This window comes from Colias philodice, chromosome 13, assembly GCF_061535455.1.
Source record: "Colias philodice isolate Cphi_HAF_F1 chromosome 13, ilColPhil1 Martin Lab GWU primary, whole genome shotgun sequence".
Lineage (NCBI taxonomy): Eukaryota > Metazoa > Arthropoda > Insecta > Lepidoptera > Pieridae > Colias > Colias philodice.
In genome coordinates this window covers 1,518,264-1,530,759 of record NC_143098.1, presented here as the reverse complement: position 1 = coordinate 1,530,759, position 12,496 = coordinate 1,518,264, and the positions used below count along the sequence as shown (strand labels likewise).

Here is a 12,496-nt window from a genome sequence, read left to right as displayed (position 1 = left end):
TTTTCATACTTTAGTAATAATAAATGATTTTTCCTCACCTTTCCTTCGATAATATATCCAGCCACGATAGGAGCCAGTAGACCGGTCAAGTTGGCGAGGCAGTTGGTGAATGCCATCAGGATTCCAGCGAAACGTGGTGAAATGTCCAAGTGGTTCACCTGGAAAGTACTTAGTATATAAATCTCGTGTCACAATGTTTGTCCTCAATGGACTCCTAAACCACTTAACCGATTATAATAAAATTCGCACACCATGTGCAGTTCGATCCAACTTGAGAGATAGGATAGTTTAAACATGTAGGTATCACGGGCGAAGCCGGGGCGGACCGCTAGTTAATTATAAATACAATTTCAATGTTCCTATATTATAACATAATTTAAAAGCTGCATCATTGTTACAGTTTATGACAAAATATTAAAGATATCGGACACAATTTTTTCAAGATTCTATACCGAAAGGGCAAAAAACTACTACACTACTGAAACTTCACTATATGTCTGTTTTATGTTTACTGCCTACTTCAGTCGAAAACAATTAGAATCTATCTTAGAATTAACTTTATAAAGACCTAGCTTACAAGCAAGAACATTCTTATAACATTTTAAATATAATTAACCCATTGATCCCCGAGCGGCCCGATCGGTCCACGACACAATAGATTTTCTATTGTGTCTGTGATTCCGGGGCCTGTGTTATTAAATATAATTAAACCTAGTCTTACCTTAAAACCGGAGTAAATACCACCGTTGAGACCAACACCTACAGCGAGTATGGCGACGGTTGCCGCGGGATCACAGCCAGTGTTAGCCGCTATGAATAGACCTATGGCTGGACCGTATTCGCCTGGAAAGGGATTTAATTGTAAAAAAATGTGCGTGTACTAGTGTACACACGTAAGAAGCGAAACTTCTTTATGACCTTAAAAATGTCACGAGTATGGCGTAACGCAAAAATGTCACGCGTACGGCGTAACGCAAAAATGTCACGCGTACGGCGTAACGAACAGACAGCGTAACGCAAAAATGTTACACTAAATTTTTTGTCCAACCCTATTATATATAGATAAAGAAGTTTCACTTCAAAAAATGTGCGTGTACTAGTGTACACACGTAAGAAGTGAAACTTCTTTATGACCTTATTTTTCAAAAAATAATTTACTATATTATGCAACTTTACAGAAATACGTCGAATCACGCGTGGGATAAGAAGATGGCGCGTAACGGAAAAATGTCACGCGTAACGAAAAAATGTTACACTAAATTATTTCCAACCCCGATAAAGAAGTTTCACTTCAAATACTAGCTGACTTGATTCTGTCGTATAAAATAAAGAAGCGATACAGCCGTTTCTGAGGAGTATAGTTTTATACTTTAGTTACATTACTTGGTAAAAAGTTTATACTAATATTAAAAGATAAATTGTACCCTATTGCACGCCTCATAAGCGAAGCGTTGAGGTGGGTACTACTGTCACTTCGCGCAAAACATCTGATTTTTCAAACTTAAAATGTCTTTATGTATCATACATTGCACTTGTAAGATAATACATACACACACATATTAAGAAAAAACACTATTTTTAACGTTCATGATATTTTTGATGTCATTTTTGTTATTTAAACTAGTTAAAAAACAGTTTAAAAAAGTTCTGTCTTGGACGTCCGTGTGTCTGTATGTGCGGATCCTTTTTCTTGTTAACACGATAGCGACCGAAATACTTTACTAATCGAGTCTTTTTTTTTCTCTTACGCTTGAGTATGCTCAGGAATAGAACCCTTTCATTTTTCAGGGTCTGATTCGATGTGGTTTAATTGTTATTAAATAAACAAAAATAATAATTAATAAATATATTTATTAAAAAAAAATTATGAGGCGTGCACTTTTGGATTTTCCAAATTATTTATTTTTATCCTACTCAGACTGTAATTGTCAAATTTTATATACACAATTTTTGTCACAAGTCACAACAAAACTTGAAGGAGTAAATTCAAATCGATTAGCTTAAAGTAGGGAATGCAAATTGATAGGTATTTGCACAGGTATTTGACATAATGTCGAGGGCTTTTCGTTTTAAAAAGGGCCAGAACGGGTCTTATTTTTTGACATAATATTATTATCAAGGGCATTTTCTAAAAAGGGTTACTAAACTATATTTCCCGCAGTTTTGCACTCACCAATACTGTTGATAATCTTCCTGACTTGTGTATGGTTGAATCTACCACTGGACAGCATCCAGTCGGCGACAACGGAGATGAACATTGAGAACAACCACATGCAGAGGTATGGGAGCGCTGAGACGAAACCGTTCTGAAATAAATGATAATTATAAATTAATTGTGAATGCATGAGTTGAAATGAAAAATATAGATGTTAATCATGACGGATATTAAAAGTTTTATAAAGTTTGTTGATTTTTTTTATTTAAACTTCTTCTTTTCTAATTACTAGCATAGTTACTTTTATTGTGAATGTCTATTAGTCCATTGAAATGTTACATTTTTTTAGCCAAACCTTGTGTTTTTTAGAGGATGCAATTTTATTTTTTTGATGTGTAATTGTTTTATTATCAGATAAATAGTTTAACCCGTCAATTCCCAGTGTCACCTGTAGGTGACAGTAGTTTAATATTTTTTTTCTACCACATGACAATTTATTTTTGAATTCTACCATGTTTGTATCAAAGCTTATTAGTTGAAATATCCATGTTTTTTTTCTGGCAAAGCTAACTATATGCTATATATCAAATCTGTTTAGTTGTTTCGCGCGTATTTGAGGTAGTCAGAGTTTGTGTGATTCCTTGAAGTGTAAAGTGATATAAAAATGTCCCGACAGTAAGTATTGTTTTTTTTCTTATTACATATAGTAAATGAATGTATTATCTATAATATAAATATATTTTATGATAAAAATAACTAATAGCATCTTCACTACAGCACTGAAAATATGCCGTGTCACCTGGAGGTGACACTGGGCATTATAATAACTTTATTATTCCGAATTCATTGTAAGTAATAACAAGACTGTTGTTTATATTTTGTCTTATTGCTATGTGGTGATATTGTTTTAGAACTTGTTTACGTATTACAGGTTGACGTTAGATTAGATTGCCTAGGAGTTGCACGCCGGAGAAGACCCAGGCGATATTATTTTACTTCCTCCTGATGATGGTGTGGTGACTGACGAAGATAGTGGAGACGAAAATGACGCTAGTATTTTTCATTTTTCTAGTCGCATGCTTTGAACACAAGTAGAATGTCAAAGTAACCCTTTCGTCTCTGGAGAAAATTGTGTACCTACATGACGAAGATGAAGTCGAAATACCGAAGAAAAAAGACCTTACAAAGCTTCTGATGAAATTATTGCCGCCATGTGGCATGACAACAGCATCGTCACCATTGTATCCAACTAACACGGATTGGATCATATCATAAAAGTAGATCGCATTGGATTTGTGGATAAAAAACGTGTTTTGGCATAGAAGCAGCTTGCCAAAATGCATGGCTGATCAAAGGGCTGATGAAACTAACTGGACCTACTAAGATTTCCAGCGGAATGTGGCAACCGTAATTCTGCCTATATATTCTCAGTACAAATGAGAGTGCCCACAGAAGTGAGGAGTGCTGGAACTGCGGACGACCACTCGGCAGTTGATGGCTCACAGCGTAGATGCGGGTACTGTCACCAACGCACTAGAAAAATGTGCGCCAAGTGCAATATCGGTTTACTCCTAAAGTGTTGGTATATGTTCCACAATAAATAAGTAATGTATTTTTTTTCTACTTGTTCATAAATAAATATTATCATAATAATTTATATTTTATTCCCAACAAAAAAAAGAAAAACCTCGTTAGTCCTTTAGAGTCCTAAGTTAAAACAATGCCCAGTGTCACCTGTAGGTGACACCCTCATAAAAAAAAATGGGGGGTAGTATTTTTTTTTTGTTCTTTGTTTTTGTCTTCGCTAGATGTATTTAAACTATTTCAGTAAAAGAGAAATGCAAAATTGCTATTAACTTAGACATGGGAATTGAAGAGTTAAAAGATATATCGTAAAAACCATTTCAACCGCTATTTTCCAGATGGCGGCCGTGGGACAAGGGTGGCGACCCCACAAACTTGGTGATAGCTTCACACTGACCCCCCTACACATCAAAAAAATTAAATATAATTAAATAATTTTTTACTTGTTTAAAAAAAATATGAATAATAAAATCCTTCATGGATAAGTCGAAGTAAGTATAAGTACTTTTATATTATTATTGTATGGTATCTTACCGGCCTAAAAAAATTAGTTTATTCGTCTGCTAGTTGTATCGACATTGATACTATGTATACCCAATACGGTAATAATATGTAGGCTACATTGCGTAATTTACCTAGAAATCCACTTGATCATTAAAAAACACACAAACAAACGATTATGTGTAATTATTTATTATTGCTGACGTCATCGCGACGTCGGCAACGTGAGCTTTGACGCAGTCAATGGGAGTCTAGGTTAAAATTAGAAACAGGAACAAGGAATGCTAAATTCCGCTTTATAACAACGATGTAAAGCTCATTTTTGTTTAATTTGAGGTCTTTGGACTTTGACCCCGTATGGAAGATTCAAGGAAGATTATAAAATAACCTTTTTTAATTTTCTTTTTTTTTATTAATATTCAAGCACAGACTAATAATAATATACTAGGTACGTATTCAAGGAATCAAAAAATGGAATTTAAAAAAATTAGGTCGATTTTGCTTTACGAATTGTATTACTGTAGAGTTTAGTTTAGAGGTTCTCTCATTAGTGATAAGTTGAAAAGTACAATTTTATTACAATTTTGTAATTCAAATGAATTCTATAACCATTTATTATTAAACCATTTTATTCAATTTATATTATAATCTGTAAAACTGAATTTCATAACCACAGCCGTGATTCATAATTCGCGCTTGATTCGTACAATTACTTGACCCCGCCACTTGACCTTTTGACAGCCCGCGTGATTAATGGCTAATTTGCGCGCGAACGAGCTTGTCAACCACAATGTGATTTAATTTGACAATTTAACGATCAAAGCGGTGCACCGCGGTGGACGGTTTTGCTTATCAGTATTTTTACAATGTGAAAAAATAATTTCATACAATCCAAATATAATTGAAGTGAAATATTAGCTTCTTTAGCGGCGTTGGGTATAAAATCTTAAACTCGCGTCAGGACACGTGACCTGATCGAAAAATCGTAAGACGGATGGATATCAAACATGCTCAACGTTAATAATCAAGTTTTCACTTCTGCCGGCACTCCCGGAGTGCAACCCGTCTTTTTTTTGAACTCAGACCGATGAAAAAGTATGATGGGAGATTTAGGCAGCTATATCACAGTTGACAGATATATACGTGTTGCTATATATGCTAAAACACCGTTCTTTAATAACTTTTGTAGTCGTAGATAATATTTTGCAACAGTTCTTTCTAAATTTTTTATTGGTCTGAGGTTTAAAAGTTTTGTGCCTTTAGCTTTCCTCGATAAATGGGCTATCTAACACCGAAATATTTCAAATCGGTCCAGTAGATCCTGAGATTAGCGCGATCAAACAAACTTAAGCTTTATAATATTACTATAGATTTATCCAAAAATACTCACATCCTTAATAGAGAAGTGCAGCACTTGCCGCATGAACGTCGGCAGTTCTGTCATCAGTGTTTCGTACCCGTAGTTCTGTCCCATGTGGGCCAACATGATGGCCCAGAATGGCATGGACATGAGGATCTTGCTCCAGGGGATTGGTGGTGACTGGAAAATATAGATAATATTATAGTAATATACTACGATACGATAGATAAGATACAATATAGTATAAGTCTTGTCTTGTACTTTAAGGGGGTATTTTGATACAGGGTATAGTTAAGAAAGGGGGGTAACTTTTTGGTACAAATAGTGTGTGTGGTGTGTGTAGTGGCTAATGTGGGTAAGTATTTTGATACACTGTTCTATAACTAAAAAAACTCGAAATATCCTTATATTTCTTTTCCAATGGAAATTTCTATAAGTGCGATTTTTTCCTTTCCTTTAGAAATTTAAAGAATTCCCTGTTCTAAATTCTTCCAGATCGATGTCATAATTTCCAAAGAAATAACTACAGATAGCATTGAATTCCACTCACTATTACAAGAACACTTTCTTCAAATTCAAAATTCTAATATTTTATTCATCCGCAGGAATATGTTATGCTAGTAACGAAATATATTATTTAAATACTCACACTAGAACCGGCAGCGCCCCACAACGAGTTCAAAATATACTTCTTCTCAGCCTCCTTGATACCGGGACACTGTTCCGGGTCCTCAGACACAAAGAGCAGGAAGGCAATACACCAAACTGTGCCAATTAGCCCAAACACGTAGAAGATCGAAGGCCAGCCCCCGGCGAAACCGTACGCGGATAGAAGACCGGACAGCGGCATGGAGATTACTGTGCCGAATTGGGCACCTGAGGAAAAGAAATACTTGGTTAAACGATATTTAAATAATTCTGAAATTAAAGAATAAGTTTAAAAAAGCAACAGTATTGATTGAGATCTTGGAAAAGGTAGAATTAATGAAAAACTGAGAATAAGTCTTCTCGAAAGTCTACGATCTTAGTTTTAGTTATAAATTATTATATGTATGTTAGTCTGTAAGGTATTTTATGGGTCTCGCTATTATCTGTCAGCTGAATTAAAAGTAATATAAAATAAATAAATAAAAACGGCTATTGAAAAACTGTTTCCAATATCGGTTTAAATGAGTAGTCAAGAAGATAACTTGGAAATAAAGCCATGATCGGACAAGATTTCAATCAACAACATAGTAATTGGTTGGCAAAAATGTTTCATTAATTAATAAGGCTTTGCTTACCGGCATATACAGCTGCCCCCATCCGACTTCTTTCGTTAGGCGGAATCCATTTTGCCAACATCGCGTGTGAACACGGCACTATGGGACCCTGGGTACAAGAGTATATTTGTAAATAAAATAATAAACTAATGAAATGTTCCAATTTACTATTCTATAATATAACATATGTAAGTGGATACCTCAATAAATAATATTAGACGACGCAAACTATCGCTATTATTGTGTTTGAGACAGTTTTTGCTACAAAATATTATTTCCAATATTACTTCAGTTATTTATAAGGTATCGTATCCCCATCTGAATCACGGACAGTAAGGGTCGCCAATTGATCATAAATCGGTTAAAAAAACATTAAAGTACCTTAAATAAAACTTCCGAACAGTCTAGACTATTTATTTTGATTTATCATTTCAAAGATAGTTAAAATGTGGAACAAAAAACTATATATATTGGATATATAGTTTTGAAAAAGATTCCGACCTCCTTAAACTATAGAAAAAAATATATAGAATACGAACCTCTCCCAAACCCTGGATGAATCTGACCAGAATGAGCCAACCGTAGCCAGCTTCAGCCGCCACCGGCACCAGCAGACCAAAAACGGAGTTGATCAACATTCCCACACCGAGGAACAGACGGGCTCCGAACCTGGGACAACAAACGAAAGTATAAGAAGACAATCACGAAGAAAGGAAGATATAGGCAGAAGGCAACATGTAGAAATATAGGAGAGTTTCCTTGTGGACAGTTTTAACGGTTCCATCTTCTTTACGTATTATAGAGTGCAATGAAGAAAAGAAGACAGCAGACAGAGGATAGAAAGTAGAGGAGCTTCTTTTCAGTTTTCGTATTGCGAAATCTGCCAACTTTTGTTCTCTGCAATCATTTTATTACCGTGTCTGGTGGTGTTGGCCGGTGTACATGCATTTTATAGTAGTATTATCCGAAATAGACAAAATATAGATAGACTTAAAATACTTCCAATAAAATAAAACTCGAACTATTCCCGTAAACTATTCGTAAATTCAAAGAGCGAGCCAAGCTTCACTTGCTGCTTTATATGATCCGCATTGCATCATTGACGCAAACTTTTATTTCTGTATAGAAAATACCCAATAAATTGACCAGCCAAAAGCTTTCAAAGTGAATATTTTCAAACTACTTTTTTCCAGTACATTATCTAAGTATAACCGATGCACGTGATGTTACGTTTTTAGCACTTTTGGCTGCTATTTCACTAACTAAATTTAGAAATTATTACTTACACTTTTTCGTTAACAACCTCAGCTGTGTTTAAATTAAATTGTGTATTCGCGGAATAAACAGATGAGTTTTTATGAGTATCATCAATCAATCATAATAAAATTAATCTAAGTAAATAGGAATATAAGGATTTCAAAGTGATAACGTTTATAATCAATCATTTAATATTGCTTGTAGTTTTATCTAGTTAATTACTAAATAGATATATGTATTTAGATCAAGTATTTATTATTAAATAAATCCTATTATATATTACTTTATCCAAATCTGATACATGAAAATAATCTAAATTCTCAGGACTTGAGACATAAATATAACAAAAAAAGAAACTTTCGTATATAAATTACTCTTATTAAAATAAAACGTAAAGTTGAAAAATCTAGGCACTTACCTTTTGGACAGAATACCGAAGGGAATCTGAGTAATAACATATCCATAGAAGAATGATGAAAGAATATAGCCTTGAAGTGTGGAACTCCAAATAAATTGGCCATCTTGTGTTAACACCTCCTGTAAAATAAAACCAGGTTAGACACACATTTTTATGTTACAAGCAAACAATGATACATGTCGTATTTGTATTCGCTTTTGTGTGTTAAATTCAGTTGTAATTGTAAGATAAGAAACTTTTATTGTATTGTATCTCTCATGCAGGAAGATTTGTATTCGTAAGAGAATTTTCCTGGTAATGAAGCATGTAAATATGTAAATAAATTTCTATTTCTATTCATAATAATAAATGGGAAAGTATATAAAAGGTAAAGTATATAAAAGGAAAGTATATAAGCGGAAGATACGTTTTTTAGACTACTAGGATAAAAGTCAAAGGTGATAATTTATCCTGCTAATTCAATTTAAATACTCAAAGTGATGACAATGTTGCTCATCAAAAGATATCCTTTCACGTATAAAGAAATATTAATGCTCGGATGATTTTTGACATATCTTTAGACACCTTAATTACTGGTTTACAAGGTCGCTCTAAAAACAGACCGTTTTTTACATCGTAACAACCCGATAGCTGATGTTAGTTGCTAATTCGGTATAGTGACACCTTCTGAATTGGCACTCTAGTTTCAAGTGTCACTCTACTCGCTCTAAAAAGATTCACGTGTTAGCTACCAATGTAGCATAATTCGGCACATATTAGTAGCAAAATTGTTCATTATAATGACTTTTGATAGAGCTACACTCCTGAATTTACACTGTAGTATCAAGAATAGCTCTACATAGAGCCTCTATAACCTTCTTAACCCAACAGTTCTCCTTATTAATATTGATCTCTATTCCTATTTCTCCTTTACCCTCATTAGAATAACCCACCTTAGTAGAATTACCATCAACAGCCCCGCACTCAGTGTCCATAGCCTCCTTGTCGACAGGCAGCGCGGTGTGGTTCACCATCGCCACGATCGCGACGGACATGTTCGTCCTCATGATGTATGCGTTGGCCATTCCGAGGAACAGCATGAACGTCACCCAGTGCCGCGTGCCCAGGCCACCTGGAAGATGGAACTTTTTTGAACTGGATATTTATTCACTTAGGCCTATTAACTTAGATGTTTCTAAAGTTGTAGATACGCTTAGGTAATTGCCCGACTCGTTTAGTCGAGTGAACGAGATGTAGGTCAACAAATTATGGAAAATATTAAGCGGGGCGTAAAAATGGTTTTAGCCGTTTTTAAAAGCATTATTGTTGGTGTGTGTCCTAAACCTGTACATCTTTTGATACGTCATGGGGTATTAAAAAATTCCATAAGATATGAAAAAGCTCATGTTGCCAGTAATATAGAAGAAATCGAATAATGTCAATTAGTAGGTTAATGTTAAATAATAAATCTAAAAATTATACTTTGAAATAAGTGCGTGTCGCATATTGGCATCGTCATTGTTGATAAAAGATACAAAGTATCATTGTGTTTGGACGGCACTGAAGACTGAAGTGATATCCAAACTACGACTGATGCATAGCTAAAACACTCAGCAAAAAACTGGACTATACAAATTTACCTTCATAATACCTTAAGAACTTCAATCGAAATATTGAATAGCCTGATAAATTGATAATTATTTGACTCTAAATTGTAACGTAGCTTATAATTACTTAAGTCAAACAAAAAATAACAGGATTCACGCGATGCGAAAGGCATTTCAATTTGAAAAATAAAACAAAAGAAATGTAAGATTGCATCGGAGTATTCATCATATTATTTCGATTCAATCTTCAATCACTCGAATACAAAACGTAAAAAGATAAGGTTTTGGTATTTCTCTCCATTATACTACAAGCTTTGAATTATTTAAAGCAATAATTTTTACAAATAAAAAAAATAAGCACTGAAAAATAGATAAGCGAATATTTTTCAATCTTTATAGGTAATATTTTGTTGTGAAATTTTATAAAATATTTATTGAGTTTCCTTTTCATGGGCATTGAGATTTTAACTACTGACCTTTATTGAAAATTTTCAAAGAGATTTTATTTTTTATTTGTTTATTCTTTCCGACATTAATTCAAGTTAATCCACATACGACTTAATTATGCCATATCAGCATGATTATAATAAAGGATTAATTGATTCATAATTAATTATGACAATAATATTAATAGATAAGATATGAGCTTATGAATAATTTAGCTTTATATAGAAATTACATTAGCAGATGTTGTTGTGTTCGATAAAAAAAACATACAATTAATACTCATCAGATTTAGATAAGTTTTTATATATCGATAGATGGAACCGCGGCGAAGAACATTGGCTACTTTTTTGTTACGTTAAAATCTTATTATGTTTCTTATGTATGTATTGTTACTTATTATATTATATAGATACTAGCGGTCTGCCCCGACTTCGCCCGTGGTACATATTTCGCAATAAAAAGTAGCCTATGTCCTTTCTCGGGTATCAAAATATCTCCATACCAAATTTCATGCAAATTGGTTCAGTAGTTTAGGCGTGATTGAGTAACAGACAGACAGACAGAGTTACTTTCGCATTTATAATATTAGTATGGATTGGATTTTTTTAAGGTATTACACCACTTTTCTAACTGACTTTTAAACAGCCGTTTAAGAAGTTGCTACAAATATTGAATCACAGTCTTAAAGTAGCTGTCAATTCAATTTATGTAATATAGTTCAAATGAACTAAAAATAAATACACTATTAATTTTAAGTGCACATTTATTGATTTTCGCGTGTTTATCAACATCGGATAATGAAAATTGAACATGGTATTGCAGACTGAATTTCGATGCCAATACATGCTAGCAAGCCAAAACGTCAATTATGAATGCACGTGTTTCCAAAAATATATATACTTAACCGTATTATAAAATAATTAGCCTAGAATAACCGAAGATGTCTTAGCGGAGACTGTACGTCAATGTATTGACGCATTTAATTTTTTAACGGAAATTCTATACATTTTTATCAAACGAGATTATTTGAAGCCAAAATCTGGTACATATAATATGTTTGAAGTCTTTTAGAACTTATTGAATTTGGTCTTCAATGCATTCGTATAAAAAAATCTAAAACCAGGAATCAGTGGGCTAAATGTCCCATTAGATGAATTAAAAGACCATTTTTTTTTTAATTTACAATATTCTAAGCGCAGACAGATATTATGTTCCATTACCATAATAATATGGTTAGGTCTATATGGAAAAGACGTTTTTTTTTCTTAACCTTAAAAAATTTTCGCCAAACTGTAAAACAGTTTGTTGGCGATGCGCTCCTATGTATTTATATAGATTACCCTATCATATCATATCATCTAACATATTTATTTTCCCCTACAGTCATACGGTCATAACTCATAGGTGCATGCAAAGGTAGTTCAACATTAGAGCAAGAGATATATTTTCAAACAAACGATCGGATTTATTATATTGTTAGGAAGTCAAGTAGTTTGTACCTATGTACATCATCATCAGCCTATATACATTCCCACTGCTGGGACACAGCCACAGGCCTTCTATGTGGGTACAGGCCATAATCCACCACGCTGGCCTAGTGCGGGTTGGCGGATTATGTACATGTATTCTATAATAGATATGTATAACGCCATTGAACATCGGACAGTATAAATCGTGACGTTCACGTTAATGTTTTAACCGTGGAAATCAGTTTTCAATGAAATTTATAAAATTAGCGCTATCGTCATCAAATTACATAACAATAGATACAAAAACTATCAATGGGTAGAATATATTTTTCTGTTGAGAGAGATATAACATAATATACATTATACATTTTCTTTTCAATATGAGAAATAGTTAAAATAACAAAATAAACCTCAATCTAATGTTTCTAAATACACATGAATATGTCACATAAAGATA

At 33.6% G+C, this 12,496-nt stretch overlaps 1 protein-coding gene across 2 annotated transcripts in view; it reads right to left on the bottom strand.

Moving 5' to 3' along the window:
* Picot (putative inorganic phosphate cotransporter protein picot) overlaps positions 1–12,496 on the bottom strand; it is a 57,237-nt gene that overhangs the window by 2,785 nt on the left and 41,956 nt on the right. For both annotated transcript variants that reach the window (XM_089702154.1, XM_089702153.1), the window contains exons 2-10: positions 9,470–9,648; positions 8,538–8,656; positions 7,402–7,531; positions 6,884–6,971; positions 6,250–6,476; positions 5,631–5,780; positions 2,174–2,306; positions 722–843; positions 39–158 (exon numbers count right to left, since the gene is read on the bottom strand). In XM_089702154.1, the coding sequence (XP_089558280.1) occupies positions 39–158; positions 722–843; positions 2,174–2,306; positions 5,631–5,780; positions 6,250–6,476; positions 6,884–6,971; positions 7,402–7,531; positions 8,538–8,656; positions 9,470–9,648 (1,268 nt within the window). The remainder of the gene's footprint in view (positions 1–38; positions 159–721; positions 844–2,173; positions 2,307–5,630; positions 5,781–6,249; positions 6,477–6,883; positions 6,972–7,401; positions 7,532–8,537; positions 8,657–9,469; positions 9,649–12,496) is intronic.